This window comes from Myotis nattereri, assembly GCF_964212035.1.
Source record: "Myotis nattereri genome assembly, chromosome: 1".
Taxonomy (NCBI): Eukaryota; Metazoa; Chordata; class Mammalia; order Chiroptera; family Vespertilionidae; genus Myotis; species Myotis nattereri.
This window is the reverse complement of record NC_138075.1, coordinates 85,497,220-85,518,449: the sequence shown is the minus strand read 5'-3', so window position 1 is coordinate 85,518,449 and position 21,230 is coordinate 85,497,220. Positions and strand designations below refer to the sequence as shown.

General features: G+C 44.2%; 2 protein-coding genes across 10 annotated transcripts in view; one reads left to right on the top strand and one right to left on the bottom strand.

The window, feature by feature from the left end:
• Positions 1–15,268, bottom strand: part of AP4S1 (adaptor related protein complex 4 subunit sigma 1) — a 75,698-nt gene extending 60,430 nt beyond the window's left edge. For 3 of the 7 annotated variants that reach the window (XM_081089746.1, XM_081089743.1, XM_081089741.1), the window contains exon 1: positions 14,643–15,183. The gene's annotated coding sequence lies outside the window, so the exon portion shown is untranslated. Of the gene's footprint in view, positions 1–14,642 lie in introns of all 7 variants that reach the window. The other 4 variants (XM_081089745.1, XM_081089742.1, XM_081089744.1 and 1 more) reach the window with 3 other exon arrangements.
• The window catches only part of STRN3 (striatin 3), a 99,860-nt gene continuing 92,684 nt past the window's right edge, over positions 14,055–21,230 (top strand). For all 3 annotated transcript variants that reach the window (XM_081089712.1, XM_081089711.1, XM_081089713.1), the window contains exon 1: positions 14,055–14,530. In XM_081089712.1, the coding sequence (XP_080945838.1) occupies positions 14,249–14,530 (282 nt within the window). In that variant the 5' untranslated portion in view covers positions 14,055–14,248. The remainder of the gene's footprint in view (positions 14,531–21,230) is intronic.

Sequence of the window (21,230 nt, the reverse complement as noted above, 5' to 3'; positions counted from 1 at the left end):
ATAAAAAAATAAAATAAAAAGTTAAATTCCAATCAAATCCTAAAGCTACTGGTTATGAAGAAAAATTAGAAAAACACTTTGAGAATAAGCCTTAATAGTCTGGTCTACCATTTTTCTAACAGTGTATTGGAAAAATTTCTAAAGCTTCATGTATCTCTCAGATCTTGATCTAAAGCCATTTTGGTAAATTTATTTAAAAGTCTCATTAAATTCTGGTGCATAACACAGTAAGTCCAAATAAGTATGGTTATTTGTAACCTTAAACATAAAAAAAAAAAAAAAAGCAGAGATAAGCTGGAAATTTTACTGAAAAGGGTAGATATTATATTTTTGGAGATGTTCAAATTATCAGCCTTTCTATCCTAATTTGGGGAGGCGAATGGAACAATTTGTAAGGTCTTTATAGCAACATGATTAAGGCAGGGGAAAAATATTTCAAAAACTGAGGATGAGGCGCTCTCCCTCCAGGGAGCATGCCCGTGTCATTCCCTCCCCCACCCCTCCCCCCACCCCACCAACAGGCACATATCCCATAACCTCTAAGGGACCCCATGAGACTTCTAACCAGGGGAGCAATGGGCAGCAGCTCCTCCGGGCTAATGCCCTGCCCCTGCCCCCAAGGCCCCCTTTTCTCTGGCTTTCCCAGTGAGCCAAGGCAGCCCAGCCTAGCCTCCTGTTGCTGCTTCTATGCTAAGTATATTTTTGTGCAGTCAATAAATTCTTGTCTGCTTTTCTACAAAACAAAACCGAGGATGAGCAATTTATATACTATAAATAGACCATGACATTGTCTATTTGAAAGTACTTGTTTTATTTTTATTCATTAGCCATCTGTGTGTGTGTGCCGAGTGGGGGATGGAGGGGTTGAGAATAGACTGTCCACCAGCCATTTTCCAGAGAGTTACCCACTATCAGATCTGTTGGTTGAGGGATATAAACTGCTAATGGCTGGCACTCAAACGAGCCTGTTGTTATCTCACCTTCCATTCTTTTTTTTTTTTTTTTAAATATCTTTTTATTGATTTCAGAGAGGAAGGGAGGGGGAGGGAGAGATAGAAACATCAGTGATGAGAGAGAACCATGCTGCTTCCTACACGCCCCCCACTGGGGATCGAGCCCGCAACCGCGGGAATCGAACCGTGACCTCCTGGCTCATAGGTTGACACTCAACCACTGAGCCACGCCGGCCAGGATCCTTCCACTCTTTTGAGAAAAGAGAATCTGCTTTTAGACTAGTAACCGGATTTAACCTTCCCATTACTACACACGATGGAGATACAGTGGGGCCTTGACTTACGAGTTTAATTCGCTCCGTGACGGAGCTCGTAACTCAAATTACTCGTATGTCAAATCTTAAAGTGAACGAGTGAGACACGTGATGCTGGCTGATGTTGTGGCGTTCACTGTGACGTTTGCTGCGCCAACTAGCAGTGGGGTATCTGAAGCTGGCTCGTAACCCGAATTTTAGATCGCAACTCAAAGCAAAAAATCGCCGAGAGACGGCTCGTATCTCGAAAAACTCGTTAGTCGGGACACTCGTAAGTCAAGGCCCCACTGTACTATGTATCTTTCAAAATCAAAATAAAATTTTTCTTCTAAAATTATATTTTATTTATTTATCAATCCTTATCTGAGGACATGCTTAAAGAGAGGAAGGGATGGGGTGCGCAGGAAGGAGAGAGAGAGAGAGCAATGTAAGAGAGAAACATCAATCGATTGCCTTCTATACACACCCAGACAGAAATCGAACCCAAAATCCAGATATGTGCCCTGCCCAGGAATTGCACCGGCAACCTTTCAATGCACCGATGATGCTCCAATCAACCAAGTCACTTGGGCTAGGCTCTTTTATTTGGTTGTAGTAGCAGGTAATTTATTTTGAAATTTAAAATAGGGAACTAAATTTTTACTTCGACAAAACGTTGGCATGGGTTAGAAACAGCGCTGTGTGGGTAGTTTTATATTAAATTGTTCGGTTAAAATTAGCCATACAAATTAAATATTTGTGCTTAATGACTAAAAACCTTCACTGAATTTTTGATTAAAATGACACACAATATCTTAGTTTTAAAGAAGCAACAGGGAACAGAAATTTAGAAATCTGGCTGGGATCCTCCAAGATTTGATACTGTGATGTTACAATGCGTCAATAAGGAGGGACTCCAGAAGACAGCTAGGATTACTATGTAATACTTCCCATTCTATAAAACGGTGAATCAAGTTTCATCCTCAAATTAGAAAAATACTTCAAACCAGAGGTTCTGCATTCTGATAAATTTAACTTCTATATTTCTTAACTTAGATTCTGTTTATTCTTTTTGGACATCTGATTTCCCCTAAAAACTGGTAAAGACATACAAAGATAAATTCTTCTTATACATTATCCCTCTTCTGAAGAGTAGTGAGTAATCCAGTAGCATTGCATTAGGATTCTTATGGAGTCAAGTACAATGTTACAGGTTTTAAATTCAAATCAAACTAATTTAGAATTCTAAGTAATTTAGAATTAAAATTTGATATGCTGATGGCTCCTATAGGTAAAACAAAGAAGAAACAAACTTCATTGGGATGCAGAGGAATCTCACTTTACACAAAATATATCTCTGAGAAGTTGACTATAAATTAAAGTGCAACACTCAAATTATAGAAATTGTTTCAATAAAATAATCACTTCATAACTTATCTGCAATTAATAATTTGTTTCAACATTATAAAGTCTTTTACCCTAATGTTCACATTACCTGGGGGGAAAATTAGTTACCATGTGATCCCCCCCCCCCAAAAAAAAAACATACATGAAAATAACACTATGAAACCAGTATTAAAGGTATTATTTAAGATAGTCCTAATTAAAATGTGTTCTGAGTTAAAAATCAAGCACTATTAAAAGCTATAGCAATATTTTTGGAACCTGAAGATATCTCTTAGACAATTATGGCTGCAATAAAAAATTCTCTTTGCAGATCATCACTCTAAAAGAAGCAATGAAACATAAAAATTACTGTATTAAACCTCAATTTGGGAATGAGTTTACTAACCCAACAGGATATATCGTTTTTGTTAGTGACATGGCCACAACTAACTCTAATTCAATTGAGTAATTAATGCTCCCAGTGTCTGATGGTGGCGTGAAAGACCTTCAGTGCTACAACCTGAAAGGCATTATTCATTCTGTAATATGTTTGGGGATATCACCCAATAAACCAACTCATGAAGAGAGATAAGAACAGTAGAAAACACTTACATGGTGCTTACTAAATAGCCAGGCGCTATTCATTTAATCCTCAGAATAGCTCTACTAGTTAGAGATTGTTTTTACCTCCACTTAAGTACAGATGTGAAACTGAGTCACTTGCCAAAGGTACTCAGAAAGGGTGGAGGAAGGACCCAGCTCCTGCTGGCCGGGCTCAGGCCTTGGTGCGCTCACCACTGCTCTTTATCGCTAGGTTTGCCTCAAGACCCCAGTGAATGATGTAATGATGTGGACACACAATTTCACTGCCCATTCACTACTGTAAACCTAGCCCTGAACCTCTATACAAAAGCATTTCCTGCTAATATGGATACTTTGACTCCGGAGCATATGACAAAAGGTGCAATTCTAACAGACCATTTAATCTTAGTTGACCTCAACATGGAGCCTATAATGCCTCAGAAGTGGCTCAATCAGATGTGAACATTCAGAACAGTAAAGCCCGTACTACTACATTTACCACAGTGGGTTTAACATTTGTGATTAGACCTAAACTTCAAAATTCTTATGTGTGATTTGCTCTTCAGTGAGTTCAACTACTCTCCCTTTCTAGTTCCAATAAATAAAACATACCTGGCGAATGCTGTCCACGGCAAGTTTCAGACGCCTATCTGAATTCAGTATCATTCTCGTTCAGATCCGATGTCAGGGTAAATGCAGAGCCTTTCAGGTGGCCTGTTTGGCTGCCCCTTGCTAGGAGCCTTTTTGCTTTTCTCAGTTTCATGATAAAGTGTAGCAACGTGAAATTGTCAATGGGAGATTCGAGAGCCTGCCCGTCTGTTGCTCAGAGGACATTCATTCTTAAATTTACACTCATTTATATCACACAATATTTGAATAATGTCACAATTATTTAGTAGTGGTCAACTAAAAATATTTCAGCTGCAGGGCTATAGTAAAAGATTAAATAGCAGGCGATTTAAACTCTGAAATGCTGAGAGTGTAGAGAGGCAGCAGCATAGTTTCGTGATCTCCCAGAATCCCCACACAGAAAATGGTGGGAATAGCTAGGACAGAAAAAAAATTCTACAGGCAACACCTTTACCAAAAAAAACTAGGTGAAAAACATCCCCTGGAAATTTAGAACGGAGTTTTTCAGGCAGGTGAGCTAAAAGAACTTTTAAAACATGCTATATCAGACTATTTAGTCAGGGGCAGTGACCTCTTATCCCTTATGGTCAAATAGAAATATGATAATAGCTGCCGGTGAGAACGAATCAAAATTATATCTACTTTATTTTTTTTTGGTCAGATTGGCAAATTGCTGCAGAATTTCAGTAATTAGTTTGTGTGTCATGAGACAAAAGAGGGTGAAGGTTGCTGCTCTAGAACAGGAATGGGTAGGATCAAACTACCCTGAGCAACAAGAAGTGGGTGACCACAGCTGTGCTGACAGAGCCAAATTTAGAAAAAGTGAATTGTAAGGGTAAAAAGAGCCAAGGAGCCCGGAAATCACCAAGTCATCATCCAAAGAAAGCTCTCCACCCTTGAAGTGAGAACGCCAGGAGTGAATCTAAGAGCCGCAGTGGGAACAGAGGAGGCCTGGCAGGGTCCCTTTTGCCAATGAGTCCAATCCCCAACCTTGAAGACCTGGAAACACCCAGCAGAACCTCTTTTCTGGAAGGACAGACCCCAAGTGGAGAGAAAATGTTGAGGGTAGAACACAATGTATGTGTTAAAACACAGCTAGCTAGCAGCTATGGCTGATGATAGCTGGAACAGGGTTAGGGTGATCAAACAGTACTGAAATCAGGACGACGAGACATTATGTGCCGCTTGGTATGATACATTACAAAGTATACTGCATCCCCAATGGAGAAGTATTCTTGCCATGAAACTGAAAAGGTGAATCAAACCTAGCCTCTACACCTAACTTCTAGTTTATAGAAAATATGGAGGGGAAAGGAATATGCTAAACAATACCAAAAAAATTGCAATCACTAAATGTGGGAAATTCTACAGGATAAATTAACTGTGGGGCATGAGGAGAAGGAAAATAAAAAAATAAAGTCATATCAGCTAAATAAAATATATAGATTTTGGGGGGGAGGGGATCCTGATTTGAAATCACCAACTTTTTAAAAAAACACACTTTTTTTAGATAATTGAAGGCAACTGAATATGGACCAGGCATTAGACTGTAGGTGTGATCGTGGTATTGTGGTATGTTTTTTTAAAAAAGGTCCTAATCTGTTGAAGATACTTAGAGAAGCATGTACCAGTATATTATATGATGCTTGGGATTTACTTTGAGACATTCCTGGGGCCTGCCGAGGGAGCGTGAGGCCGTGAATTCTGTTTCAAGGTATCTATGAGCTAGTTGAGTTGAAAATTTATGGACAAGAAATTATCATTGAAATTATATGGTGGCAAACATGTCCAAGGAATACTGTGAGGATTTCAACCCTTTTTGAATCTTGTGATAAACGAATGTGTGATAATGGCAAATAGTGGTAAAACAGAATATTGAAATGGTGGTAATACAAAAAAATAGTATCATCATGTTAGAAGCTTTGGAATGAGTATAAACAAAGAATGTGTTCAAAGAGAAATCAATTGCTTCCCCATGTCTCCTCTCTCCAAAGGGCCCGTTGTGCTATGATGTAAAAATGGGCCCCATGCAGTTTCATATCAAACTTTTGTTAAATACACTTGTGTCAGTCAAAAAAATCCTCAGACAGAAAGAACTGGATAGATGAAAGAAGAGCAAATCTTGATAACTGTTGATAATGTACACCTTTTTGTTTCTGCAAGACTAAATAATTTCAAAATATAAAGTTTTAAAAAGTCTATGCACAATTTAAAATATCAGATCACTATATTAAAAGCTATATGGTGTGGTTCGTGGTAGAGCATCAACCCAAGAACCAAGAAGTCACGATTTGATTTCCGGTCAGGCCACATGCCCGGTGGTGTTGCAGGTTCAATCCCAGTAGGGGATGTATAGGAGGCAGCCAATCAATGATTCTTTCTCATCATTAATGTTTCTATTTCTCTCTCCCTCTACCTTCCTCTCTCTGAAATCAATTAAAAAAAAATAAAACAAGGAGGAAAGGGCAATAAGAGTTATTTTAAAATGCTCATAAAAATTCTTCAATCTTTTTGTGTGTGGGGTAATTGTCATGTATTTTAGGTTAGTCTGTAACAGAAAGACAAAACTAAAGGTTACTGTTGTTTAAAGAGATCTATAATAATAAAAGCATAATATGCTAATTAGACAGGACAGCCGAACAGCCTTCTGGACAACCTCCTGGATGAAGCCGCGGCGGGCGGGGGGCTGAGGCAGAGGTGGTTAGGGGTGATCAGGCAGGCAGGCGAGCAGTTAGGGGCAATCGGGCAGGCAGGCAGAGTGGTTAGAGGCGATCAGTAGGCAAGCAAGTGGTTAGGGGCAATCAGGCAGGCAAGCAAGCAGTTAGGAGTGATCAGGCAGGCAGGCAGGGTGGTTAGGGGCAATGAGGCAGGTAGGCGAGTGGTTAGGAGTGATGAGGTAGGCAGGTGAGTGGTTAGGGGCGATGAGGCAGGCGAGTGGTTAGGGGCGATGAGGCAGGCAGGCAGGCAGAGTGGTTAGGGGTAATCAGGCAGGCAGGCGAGCGGTTAAGAGCCAGCAGTTCCTGATTGCAAAAGGGATGTCTGATTGGGGTTTAGGCCCGATTCCGCTTGATGTCCGACTGACAGCTTAGGCTCGCATCCGTCAGACATTCTTAGCACTGCTGCGGAGGCGGGCCACTGTGCTTGCCAGCCATCAGCCCGGCCTGTGGCTGAGCTGTGCTCCCCCTGTGGGAGCACACTGACCACCAGGTGGCAGCTCTTGCATTGAGCATCTGCCCCCTGGTGGTCAGTGTGCGTCACAGCGACGGTCGTTCCGCCATTCGATTTGCATATTACCCTTTTATTATATAGGATTATTATATAGGATAAGTTTTTGTGAAATTTTTGCCAAATTTAAAACATTCTCCAAAGAGAAAACTGTAACATTTCCCAGGCAAGGTGAACATGTCTGGTGTCATTATTTTGAACACTCGCCCTTGATGCTCCAACAGGTCAAACCTAATTTCTAAGATTGTTAAATTATTACCTAGGAAAGTTTTGACCATTTCCCATTGTCACATTTTCCAGTCATTTGATTCTCATGTTTGTAGACGTAGTTGTTCACTTTTAGCCTATGTCCAGGAGGGACTCAGCTCCAGGCAATTCTTTATTTCCTTCAATTTTGACATCTCTGTGAGTTAGCTGTTATACAATATTATCACAGCCTACAGCTTTCTGACTCATAGTACCCAGGAGACAATTCAGGAATGAACTTGGACTAGAATTTTATATAACATGCTGAGTTTCCTAAAGGTTTTGGTGCCTATTTGTCTATAATTTGTGAAGTCCCTTTTCCTTTTCTTTACCACACAATATATTATTTGAAGAGTTCAAGTGCCCTGCAATGTATTTCTATAATTTTCTTAGCCACAGGAAACTACTGTAATGAGAAGTAGATATCTGATCTTATTTGGCAGGTCAAACCATAGTGCCGGTCAAAGCTGACTCCTCCTTTTCTGTTCCATCTGCATTATACAGTTTGCTTCTTTGGTTTTTGAACACTTGCCCTATCTCAGAGATCTGCCTCTGTGCTCTAATATTGATTTTTTCTCTACATTTATAAATGTAAACACTACGTAATTTCCACAAGTGACTGAATCACCTCAAAACTACCTAAAACGGATGTCAAAAGTACAAATGATGTGATGTATAAATATGTAATCATTATGTTGTACACCTGAAACTAATATAGTGTATGTCAACAATTAAAAATAAATTAAAGCCGAAACCGGTTTGGCTCAGCGGATAGAGCGTCGGCCTGCGGACTGAAAGGTCCCGGGTTCGATTCTGGTCAGGGGCATGTACCTGGGTTGTGGGCACTTCCCCGGTGGGAGATGTGCAGGAGGCAGCTGATCGATGTTTCTCTCTCATCAATGTTTCTAACTCTCTCTCTCTCTCTCTCTTCCTCTCTGTAAAAAATCAATAAAATATATTTAAAAATAAATAAATAAATAAATGAATTAAAAAAGACAAAATAAATAAAAAAGCAATATTGAGTCCATTGATAGAATGGTAGGAGGAAGAGAAGGAAAGAGAGACTTTATTTCTTGTTTCCAAATACACATACACACTCATTGATGTAAGAATGGGAACCACTTCCTTTTCTACTAAGGGACTGTGGAAGTGACCCAGAACTCTTATCTCAGCCTTCTCTCCTCCCCATGGAGGTAAGAATACTAGTTACAACTTTTTCAGATGATGCAAAAAGATGACTTAATTGTGAACCAGTTTGAGCTCTTTGTTAGAAGGATGTCAGGTACACAGTCAGCTGGATATTCAGGTAAGTAATTACAGGGCATCATAGAGTTCTCAAAGGCAGAGTTAAAACTCTTTGTACATCAGGCTTTATAATAATTGGGAAGAAGGCATCTGTGTTAACTACTCTGAACTTATTTAAAAGTCTGGACTTCCTTAACATACTTTTGCTGACATAATATATATATGATATATAACAAGTACCTTTTTGATCAGATAGAATAAATACACACGTTTCTAAGATTAGCTAATGGAAAAGAAAAAAAGCATCCTGAAATTCTAAACTGATTAAAGATATAAACAGGCATTCATAAAGATCATCAGTAGTACACTGAAACCAAGAATCAATGGGAGTTGAAGAGGGATGAACAGACTGAAGAAAGGACAGAACAAATAGGCAGTTTCAAGGAAGAGACGGAAGAGAGGAAATGACTCAGCCACATGTAGGCAGGGAGTTCCAGTTAGGTGAGCTGTAGGTGATAATATGCCCGGGAAAGCTCATTACCTACGGAAGACAAGATTCTAGGAGCTCACTGCAGAGTGTCTTCAGGAGTCATACACACAAAGCACAATGTCAATAGTATAAAAAATATTCTGTCAATGGAGAAAACCTTGGTGTCCTTTATGTTCAACATCCAGGACAGTTCTGGTCATTGAACTGTAAGAGATTACTGGTAGTAAAAACTAATAAAAAATGATTGAGGGAGAGGAAAAATAGTCATATTAGTTTAAATTTAAGTTACTCATCAAACAGTTATTAGGGATATCACTTTCCTATACACTGGAGGTACATCTTTGAACAAGAGGGGAATGGGTCCTGCCCCTTTAGGAGACAATCCTGCAGATAAATGACTATGATGTGGGATAAACATGGCAAAGGCTTGCACTGACATCATTAAAAACACTAGAGGCCCAGTGCACGGGTAAGGTCCCTCAGCCTGGCTGGCAATCGGAGCCATTGCCGGGGGGACGGACCGCGGAACGTTGGCCGGCTGCAGGAGGTTGGCTGTGGGAGTGCACAGACCACCAGAGGCAGCCCCTGTATTGAGCATCTGCCCCCCTGTGATCAGTGCGCATCATAGCGATTGTCGGAATGGTTGTTTAGGCTTTTATATATATATACTAGAGGCCCAGTGCACATGAAATCGTGCGCGAGTAGTTCGCTTCCGCTCACTTCAGCCGGCCGCCCCACCTATTGCCACTTGCGCCTCGCCCTCCACCACTCGTAGCTCTCTGCTGCTAGTAGCTCGTGTCCCGCCCCGCCCGCCACGAGAGCCACTGCTCATTTGATCATGAGGCCATTACGGTGTCACAACCACAGGCCTTTTATGATATATTTAATGGTGGGGGATTGAACAAAAAAGAAAAGAAAGGGAATTCATGGACAAAGACAAGTGTGGTGATTGCGTGGGGATGAGGCGGGTGGATGTGGAAGAGGGCATAGAGGGGATAAATGGTGATAGGAAAAATAAGTATAAAACTATAAAGTGAATATAGCCCTGGCCAGTTGCTCAGTGGTTAGAGCATGGGCTTCTGGCCAAGGTACCTAGGTTGCAGGTTTCCCAGACCCAATAGGGGCAAGTGCGGGAGGCAACCAACGGATGTGTCTCTCTCACATCGATGTTTCTTGCTCTCTCCCCCTCCTCCCTTCCTTCCACCTGTCTAGAAATCAAAGGAAAAAATATCATTGGGTAAGGATTAAAAAAATAATAATAAAGTGAATGTAGGATGGTTAATAGAAATTCTTCAAATAGGGAGCACAGTAGAAATTTTAACAGAGACAGTTTTAAGACACATCTGGACAGATATTGAGGAAGGCAGGGTGGTTGGTGCTTGCCTAAAACTAGAATGGAACGTATGTGAGGGAAGAGATTATGTCCGCTTGGTTCACAATGGATCATCAGGGACTGGCAGAGTATCTGAAAAATAGTAGCCAATCAAGAACTTAACAAATTAATGAGTAAAGCAAAGATTTGCATTACCTGTTATGTGCAGGTGCTAGTGTGTCACTGATCAGTATATAGACAATTTAAATCCTATATAATAAAGGGGTATTATGCAAATTGATTGTAACACCCTCACACAGATGGCCAGCAGGAGAGGGCAGTTAGGGGCAACCAGGCCTGCAGGGGAGGGCAGTTGGGAGGGGACCAGGCCTGCAGGGGAGGGCAGTTGGGGAGACCCAGGCCTGCAGGGGAGGGCAGTTGGGGAGACCCAGGCCTGCAGGGGATGTCAGTTGGAGTACCGGGCTGGCAGGGGATGACAGTTGGGGGAGATTGGGTCAGCAGGGGAGCGGTAAGGCGTCAATCAGGCTGGCAGGCAGAAGCGGTTAGGGGCAATCAGGCAGGCAGGCAGGCGAGCGGTTGGGAGCCAGCAGTCCTGGATTGTGAGAGGGATGTTAGATACCTGTGGGATTGGGCCTAAACTGGCAGTTGGACATCCCTTGAGGGGTCCCAGATTGGAGAGGGAGCAGGCTGGGCTGAGGGATCACACCCGCGCCCACCCCCCCCCCCCCCCACCACCAGTGCACGAATTTCATGCACCAGGCCTCTAGTATTGTAATAGGAGAAAAGCATGCGAGAGTATTAGGATGGGGTCTCTAAATAATTCAGAGATTTGGAAAGCTTCTTGGAGGAATTAATACCTGGGCTGAGTTTTGAGGGAAGAAGGTAAGGAAAGGCACTGGGCACAGCATGTATTAAATTCCGTTGAAATGAAACATCTTTATGCATTTGAGGAACCCAAAACAATGCAGTTTGGCTGGAGAGAATAGGGTGCCATAATGGTGTGATGTTAGATTTGGTGACAGGAGCCTCTAGAATTTGAAGGACCTTTATATGCTATGCTAAAATTTGGGTTTTATTCTAAATTTGGTGTTCACTAAAAGATTTTAAATAGAGAATGACATAATCAGATCTGCCTTTTTTTTTTTTAAAATATATTTTTTATTGATTTTTTTACAGAGAGGAAGGGAGAGAGATAGAGAGTTAGAAACATTGATGAGAGAGAAACATCGATCAGCTGCCTCCTGCACATTTCCTACTAGGGATGTGCCTGCAACCCAGGTACATGCCCTTGACCGGAATCGAACCTGGGACCTTTCAGTCCGCAGGCCGACGCTCTATCCACTGAGCCAAACCGGTTTCGGCAGATCTGCCTTTTGAAGATCGCTCAGGCATCAGTGGTAGTGGGAAGTGAGGGAAGAATAGAGGTGGGGAGGTTTATACTGAGACATGAAGATAATGGAATAGATATGAAAGATGTTACTGTGGAAGAGATGGGATGTGGGGGCTGAGTGAAAGAAAGGTATTAGAATGATTGCCAGGCCTCAGGTTTGGACGGAGTGCACTTAATGAAATAGATAATACAAGCGGAGCAGAGTTTTTTGGTTTTCTGAAAGTGAACGGGGAGGAAAATAACAATTATAAACCCAGTCTTTACTTGAGCTTGAGGTACCAGTGGGAAGTATAACTGTGCAAGTTCTGCTTCTTTTGGTGCCAATATCATGGAGGTCAACCACTCTCTCTCACAAATGTTTCTTGTGGTATACAGGTCTTGAAGCAGCATGGGATTTCGGAACTTTTATGTGCTATGAGGCCCTTTAAAAAGAAATAGAGGGTGGGGTGGGGGGCCTCATAAGCAGGTTGAATGTTAGTCACTATAAAATGGAGAAATAATCCTTAATGCTGTAACCTAAGACCTCATTTCATATATAAAAAAATGGCAGCATGAGCAACAAATTCAGTCTGCTTTCCATTAAACTATAATAACAGTAGAATAGATATGATAGAATAAGATGTACTACTTTATCTCTTTGAAATTATACCCTAAGTGTGAGCATTTGAGGTCTTGCTCCCCAGCATATGTTGTCAGCTTGGCTCAAAAAACTCTTATAAAAAAAGAAAGAAAGAAAGAAAGAAAGAAAGAAAGAAAGAAAGAAAGAAAGAAGAAATTATGCTCTGAGTGATCCTATATATTCCATTGTGAAAATTTTCTTTGTAGAAGAAAAAAATTGCCATCAATTTTATATGCAATTTTCCTGCATAATTACTAAACCTCCTTTCCTTATTATGCTGTTAAGTATTATTTTTGTCCTATTTTTCAACTAGATGGCTATTAGCTATATTAACTTAGAAACTTACAGTTCAGTAAACATGTTTCCTGGCAACCTCATCACATAAGAATACACACTACGGTTCTTAAAAGGTTCACCTTGCCTCTTACGTGTATATTACACTCGCTCAAACAACATTTAATGACCCAAGAAAGCATCTTTAGCCATACATCTAGGATTCACGGTGCATTCATTTTTTATTTCCATCAGAAGATTCTGGTAGGAATGAAATACTTGTAAACTCATTCACTTCTAAAATAACAAATTGTTAGTCCGGTCTCCTTCAAAGTTACCTTTCTCCCTCTATCCACCAGCTAAAGACCTACCAGTGGTTCTCAACCTTCCTCATGCCGCGACCCTTTAATCCAGTTCCTCATGTTGTGGTGACCCCCAACGTGTTACAAATTGAACATAATTAAAGCACAGTGAGTAATCACAAAAACAGTATGTAATTACATATGTGTTTTCCGATGGTCTTAGGCGACCCCTGTGAAAGGGTCGTTCGACTCCCAAAGGGGGCGCGACCCACAGGCTGAGAACCGCTGAACACTGATTCATTACCTCCCCATCTCTCACGAAAAAAAATAAATAAAGAGTCGCTCCTGCTCCATTCCGCAAAACCCCAAACCGAACCCATCCTGGAATAAGGAAGAGGGAGGCAAAGCGGAACCAGCTACGACGGGCGCCCGCGAGCAGACTCGGGACCGAAGCCGGGCTCGGAGCGCTGACCGGGAATCCCCGCAAGGACCTGGGCTGTTTGCCAGAGAAAGACCGTCCCCACAGCCCCGGGACCGACCGGCGCTAGAACCCGAGCCGAGCGAGTGACAGGCCGAGGCCCGCCGCGCGGGGAGGGCCGCCCGAAGCACGCCAAGAATGCGAAAGAAACGCCCGGAATCCGACCGCGGCCGCGGGGCGACCCGCAAGGTGAAACGGATCCCAGGCAGGCTCGTCGCGGAGGCCCTCGCTGGAGAGCGGCGCCCGGGCCTGGCCGGGCGAGGGAAACACCGCTGGGAAGCCGGGGACCGGCTCGTTCACGAGTCGGAGCCCGCAGCCCTCCGTGCGGTCCCCGCCGCCGGACGCCCGGAGCGAGTCGGGGGCGGGCGTGGGGGCGGGGCCGGGCTCCTTCCCCGCCCCCCACGGCGGAGCCGGCCCGACAGCGCCCTCAGTGCGCCTGCGTGGGGTGAGGCCGGACTCTACTTGGCCACCGGGCGTGCGACGGCGGCGGCGTTCCCTACCCGGCATGCAGCGCGGGGGGCGGCCCTACGTCCCTCTCCTTCCCAACCCTGCCCCTCCCCCTCCCGCCGCGGCCCCCCCTTTTCCCTAAAGTGAGTGAGTGAGACGGGCAGATGGAGGAGGGACTGTAATGGCGGCGGCCGGCAGCTCCCTGCTCTGACCCACGGCAGGCATACAGCAACCATCCCCTCCCCGCCCCGCTCCCAGCCGGCCTCCGCCCGGCCGCCCGCGCGGGGCCCCCCTCCCCGGCCCTCTCCCCAGCTGTCGGCGTCTCACCCGGCGCCCCGGCCGGGGCCCCACACACAATGGACGAGCTCGCGGGAGGCGGTGGAGGCGGCCCGGGGATGGCGGCCCCGCCGCGGCAGCAGCAGGGACCCGGGGGGAACATGAGCCTTCCGCCGGGGGGCAACGGCGCGGCGGGCAGCGGGGGTCCTCCGGCCGCCGAGGGCGCGGGTCCCGCGGCAGGCCCCGAGCTGTCCCGGCCGCAGCAGTACACCATCCCGGGCATCCTGCACTACATCCAGCACGAGTGGGCTCGGTTCGAGATGGAGCGGGCGCACTGGGAGGTGGAGCGGGCCGAGCTGCAGGTACCTGGCCGGGGTCGGTGTGCGGGACGGCGGCGGGGCTCCCGGCGCGGGTGGGAACGGGGCTTCCCTCGGAGGGAGCCCGCGCGGCCTGGGGAAGCCCGGAGGGACCTACCTGTGCGGCTCGGGGGAGGGCGTGGGGCGGCGGGCGCCGGTCCTAGCCACGGTTCTTCCGGGAGTCCTCCTCCCCCGGCCCTGCAGAAGCTGGTTTCCCCAGCCCTCGCTAGCTGCGCGGTGCGAGCTTCCTCGGGGCAGCCATTTTGGCTCTGACTATGGCGTCTGCGGGGGCTCCTGGAGGCGGCCTGCCGGGCGCCGGGGCCGGGGGCTGAGCGCCTCTCGGGGGGAGAGTCCGGCGTGGGCTGCTGGGCACGGAACTTGCTCTCGTGTGTGGCCCCTGCAGATGGAGCGCCCGAGGAGAGGGCCTGGGACGGGTATTTTACCACCTTCTCCCGGATCACCCCCCTTTCCCATTTGGCCCGTCTGGCCCCCTCCCCTGGAGTTGGTACCTGCTTGCCCCTTGACCACCGGGCTCCTTCCCAGGGCTGCTCTGAAGCCTGTCGCTGGCCTGTGCAGTGTTCATTTCCTCCCGCGACTGGAAGTGCCTTCCCACCCGGGCTGCTGGCTTCATGCACTTAGGTTCATGCCCCTTCGGTTCTGCCTGAGTTTAGGGACGAGCTCGTCAAGCCTTTCCCAGGCAGGCGTATCTTGGAGAGATTGCGGGTTCGGCTCCAGACCCACTGCATTTGAGCAAGTGGCAATATTTTTTGCGGGTGGAGGGTCTTGCTTTCAGTTTGTAAAAAAAACAAACACGCGCATCATCTGAAGAAATAAAGCGGAGCGCAATAAAACGAGGTATATCAGTACTGAATTTTTTGTAGGGTACCCTTCACCAGGTCCCCCCCTCCTCCGTCCTCTTTTTTACCTGTAAAAACCAACCTAGACGATCTGTGTTGTGTTTGTGAAACGACTGAGGAAAATAATTAATGCTAGCTGGGAGTAAAATGTTTTTATCTCAGTTTACTACCTCACAGAGGTGAAGCAAATGTATGTATCCTCAGGACCCTTCCTACTTACGGTGAAACTTGGATGGGCTGGCTTGCCTGTCTTGGTAGATGTTGGTAGTTTAAGGTCTCTGTGTCTTGGATTTCAGAATGGTTGCATATTGTTAAAAGGATTGTTCAACATTTGGGGGTACATTGCCATGTCAAATTTAGGCTTAGAAGGGGGAAAAAAAGCACATGTATCTAAATAGTGTTGCACCTGTTCTTCAGATTGGTATGTATATATATTTAGAGTGTCAGCAGTATTATTCACTCACACATAACGTCATTTATGCCTATGGTGAATAGTTAAGAAAATGTGTTTAAAGAAGGAATTTTGGATTAACTTAGAAAGGGTGAACTCAAAGAAATATATATGGGTATCCATATATATATATTCGGTTTGATTTTGAACTAGTAAACTTTTATTTGACTCTACAAAGTGGGTAAAGGTTAAGAGTAGTTATATATTTTGACACTTAGCAAGTTTTGAAAAAATTAACTATAGATTAACACCTGTTAGTGAAGTCAATGTTTTAGGATTGTGCTTTGAGATATTATAGGGCTTTTAGAAATACAACTTTCAAAAAGTTTAAGTCAACATTGTCCATTTTTTAAGACTTCTGTATGTATAGTCTCCTTTAAAATACCTGGGATTTATAAGAATTCTGCTGATACACAACTTTCTACAACACCAGGTTGCAAACTTAATATTATGTGTGAGTGAAGATAGGCATTTATTTTTTAAAATTGCATTTGTAAATGCATCGAAACTTGGGCTCACTAAATAATACTTCACCAGTCTGAAATAGTGTTTATGAACTTTGTACTGTTGCACAAAAGCTTGAATTCTACCACTTTTCAGCTTAGCAGTTGCATTACTCATTTATAAGCTTCAGTAATTTAAGTAGCTGAGAAAAATGTCATTTGTCTAAATTAGTAAGATACATACATTAGTGAGGTCTGTGTTGTCTGCCCTGGTCCTTGCTTTCTCATCTAGTTTTTTCCTTGACGGTAACAGAAAAGTCATGAAAGGAAAATTCCTTTTACTTGCTTGTTTGCTTTCAGTTGATCTACTGTTGGCATATTAGTTCTGATATAGCCATTCTAAGCTCTGCTTTTTGTTTGCTTGATTGCTTGCTTATTTTGAAGAAGTTCTACAGGGTTTCTAGACTCTTAATTTTTTCCAGGGATTTTCATTATTTCATACTGATATTTTTTGAAATAAAATGTTCATGATTGTGTTCAGATGCTTTTATTCTATACATTTCTCTAAAATGTTTTATTGAGTTACTTAGTGGGGTTTCAGGTTTGCTTCTGCAATGTTGAATTAGCTTTAAGTGCATTCAGTCTTTAGTAAAATTGTGCACATTTTAAAATGTCTGTGTTGAATAAAAATTTATTGGGAGGGTTTAAGTGATGCATCAGTGGATTTCAACTGTAAACTCAAACTTATTTTTTTAAGAAAGATAAATAAGACAACCTACATATTGTATATAGTCTTGGGTACACTGTTCATTTACACATATGAAACTGTTCAATAATGAATATGAAGAGGCAAAGATATACCTAATTTTAATGTAAAAATTTAATATGGAATCATGTATTCCTTGACTTTGAAAGATTTTAAATTGGAATTTTTCAATATGCTTTTTTTCTTTCTAAAAGGAATTTGGGGTAAAGCCCTATTTTAGAAACTTGGAACTAACCAAAGGCTCATGTCTTAAAGCTTTTTTTTATCTTTGTATGGGTGCCTTACCTTGTATTAAAATATTTGTTAGTAAGGCTCTAGGACAGTGAATTCTGAACAAAAATGCCAGTCAGAACCACTTTTAAAACCTTAAAAAAAAAATGCAGGTTTCTGCCTCATCCTCCAGAAATTTGGCCTAGGACTTGGAAAAAATGGACTTTGTAGGATTTTGGCAATTCATGTTATCTACACTAATAAAAGAGAAAAATGGTAATTGGCGTACGGCGATACCGTTTTCATTGGCTAATCAGGGCTACATGCAAATTAACTGCCAACTAAGATTGGCAGTTAACTGCCAACAAGATGACGGCTAATTTGCATATGTAGGCACAATGCAGGGAGGCGAAAGGGAAAGCAGGAAGAAGCCCCCTGCCATTGACAGTGATCGGAAACCCAGGGGGGAGCTAAGAGCTGGGGGGCAGCCATGATCAGAGAATCAGGCGCCTTTGCCGCCCTGGCCAGTGATAGCAGGAAGTAGGGGTGGAGCCAGCGATGGGAGCTGGGCATGGTCAAAGCTGGCAGTCCCAGGAGATAGGGGTCCCTTGCCTGGGCCTAAAGCGAAGCCCACGATCACAGCGCCCCCCGCTGCCACTGCAGGTCCCCGCTGCCCAGGCCGGACGCCTAGGCCAGAGGCGTTAGGCCTGGGCAGGGGCGGAGCCTGCAATCGTGGGGAGCTGGGGGTCCCCTGCCCAGGCCTGACACCTCTGCCGGAGGCCTCAGGCCTGGTCAAGGGGCCGATCTGGTGATTGGTGATCGGAGGGTGATGAGGGTCAACTCCTCTGGCTGAGGCCTCAGGCCTGGGTGGGGGGCGGAGCCGGGGATTGGGGGGATATGATGGTCCCCTTGCCCAGGCCTGAAGCCTGGGTCAGAGGCGTCAGGCTTGGGCGGGAGGTGGAGCAAGCGATCAGAGGGAGATGGGGGTCCCCTGCCCAGGCATGATTCCTGGGCCAGAGGCCTCAGGCCTGGGCGGGGGCCAGAGCCAGTGATCGGGGGGAGATGGGGGTCCCCTGTCCAAGCCTGACACCTCTGTCAGAGGCGTCAGGCCTGGGCAAGGGGCCGATCAGGCGATCGGAGGGTGATGGGGGTCAATGCCTGAGGGCTCCCAGTATGTGAGAGGGGGCAGGCTGGGCTGAGGGACACTCTCCGCCCCCACACACACCCAGTGCACAAATTTCGTGCACCGGGCCCCTAGTCCTATATAATAAAAGCCTAATATGCTAAGTGCCTGGTTGACCTGTCGGCCATTCAACCAATCAAAGCGTAATATGGTAATGATATGCACTGACCACCAGGGGGCAGACACTCCAACCAGTAGGTTAGCTTGCTGCTGGGGTCCGGCCAATTGGGACTGAGCAAGATGGGCCAGACACGCCCTGAAACCCTCCTGCAGTCCTTCCCCAGCTGGCCAACCTCCCGTGTCCCTCCTCCGGCCCTGATTTGTGCACCGGTGGGGTCCGTTGGCTTGGCCTGGCCTGTTTCCTCTCGCAATTCGGGACCCCTTGGGGGATGTCAGAGAGCTGGTTTCGGCCCAATCCCACAGGGCAGGCTGAGGGACCCCACTGGTGCATGAATTCGTGTACCAGGCCTCTAGTATAAAAATAATAACTGCCCTGTAATCAGCATTACAATTTTATGGACGTACCATTCCTGTTTTACAGATGAGACAAATTTAGGTTAAATAACTGCAAGGTCACCCAGCTATAAAGTGTTACAGTTGACACTTGAACCCAGGTTTGTCTGAATTCAAAGCCTATGTTCTTATTACCACTATTGTAACCACTATATTATATGGTCATCTTACATTTTTTCATAGAAATGGAGTCTGTCCTGTAATTCTTTGTCTACCATCACATGGCATCACTTCAGTACATGTCAAAAAGTTCTTTTTTTTTTAAATATTTTATTGATTTTTTACAGAGAGGAAGGGAGAGGGATAGAGAGTTAGAAACATCGATGAGAGAGAAACATCGATCAGCTGCCTCCTGCACACCTCCTACTGGGGATGTGCCCGCAACCAAGGTACATGCCCCTGACCAGAATCGAACCCGGGACCCTTAGTCTGCAGGCTGACGCTCTATCCACTGAGCCAGGCCGGTTAGGGCTCAAAAAGTTCTTTTGAGCTCCCATGATGTAGCAAGTGTAGTTCATGTATATTGCAACAATGTCCTTATATGTTTCTATAGTTAGTATGTAATAAAAAATTCACTTATGGTATATATAAAATGCTGTTTGTCGACTATAAAAATATGACATAGGTAATACACAGAAAATATAGTCCAGGAATTTGTATTCTAAAACTGCTAATTCTTCAGCAAATATAAAAATTTTAATTAGTGTTTGTGTTTGCACACACTGGCATATAGACTTGTCATAACACGACAGATATTACTACCTAACAATCTTACCCTATCGGACATATTTTTCTCACATGTAACTTGATTTCTTCTCACTTTTTTTTTTTTAATATATTTTATTGATTTTTTACAGAGAGGAAGGGAGAGAGATAGAGAGTTAGAAACATCGATGAGAGAGAAACATCGATCAGCCGCCTCCTGCACATCTCCTACTGGGGATATGCCCGCAACCCAGGTACATGCCCTTGACCGGAATCGAACCCGGGACCCCTCAGTCCGCAGGCCGACGCTCTATCCACTGAGCCAAACCGGTTTCGGCTTCTCACTTTTTTTTAATTCTTCATTTTTAATTAAAGGGGGAAGAACTTTGTTTCCCCTGCACTCTTCCTTTTATTGTCAGCATTTTCTTAGGGTAGTCAAGAATGATGATTTGGAAGTTCCGGTGCCTTTTCTATTACAGCATTTTTATGATTCTACTATGAAATACTGTAATGTAGTTTCCTATTTGAAATGATGGTTACAGTAGAGTAAAAAATATTTTACTTGATTGGATTACGAGTCTACAGCCTATGTCATTCTCCCTGTTTCTTTTTGAGAGCTTTGGAAACCAAAGGTCTAGGGTAGTGATTTTTAGTTGATGTACCTCAAGAATTTTTAAAACATGCAATACCATGCCCGGCCAGTGTGGCCAAGTGGTTGAACGTCAATTTATGAACCAGAAAGTCATGGTTCGATTTCCGGTCAGGGCACATGCCCAGGTTGCATGCTTGATCCTACAGTAGGGAGCGTGCAGGAGGCAGCCGATCAATGATTCTCTCTCAGCATTGATGTTTCTATCTCCCTCTCTGAAATCAATAAAAATATATTTAAAAACTAAAAGTAAAACATGCAATCCCTGACTACTTAGTCAGGGGCAACTGACCTCTTTTCCCTTAGATTGTCAAATGGAAAAAAATAACAGCCAACACAATAGCCGTTTGGTGTGAATGAATCAAAATCATACCTATTTTGCCTTGGCCAGTGTGACTCACTGGTTAGAGTGTCGGCCCATGAACCGAAAGGTCTTGGGTTTGATTCCTGTTCAAGGGCACGCACTTGGGTTGCAGGTTTGATTGGAGCATGTGTTGGAGGCAACCAGTCAATATGTTTCTCTTACATTGATGTTTCTCTCCTCCTCCCTCCTTCTACTTCCTCCCTCCCTTCTACTCCCTCTAAAAAAGTAATGGAAAAATATCCTCAGGTGAGAATTAATAACAACAACAACAACAAAATTATACCTATTTTTTCTTGTTGAATCGGGAAAAAAATTTTTTCGGTGTGCCACAGAATTTTAGTAATTTATGTGTGCCATGAGATGAAAAAGGTTAAAAATCGCTCATCTAGGGATTACTAACCTAGAATTTTTTTTCTCCTTCATTTATCCCTTAACCCTGCTTTATAGTTTGCCTTGTTCTCCCTACTCATTCCTTAATACCCACTTGAGCACTTTGTAGAATGCTGTTTGCTTGTTTTTTCCTATTGATGATTGGCCTTCAAATTGCCAAATCCTTTGGCTTTCT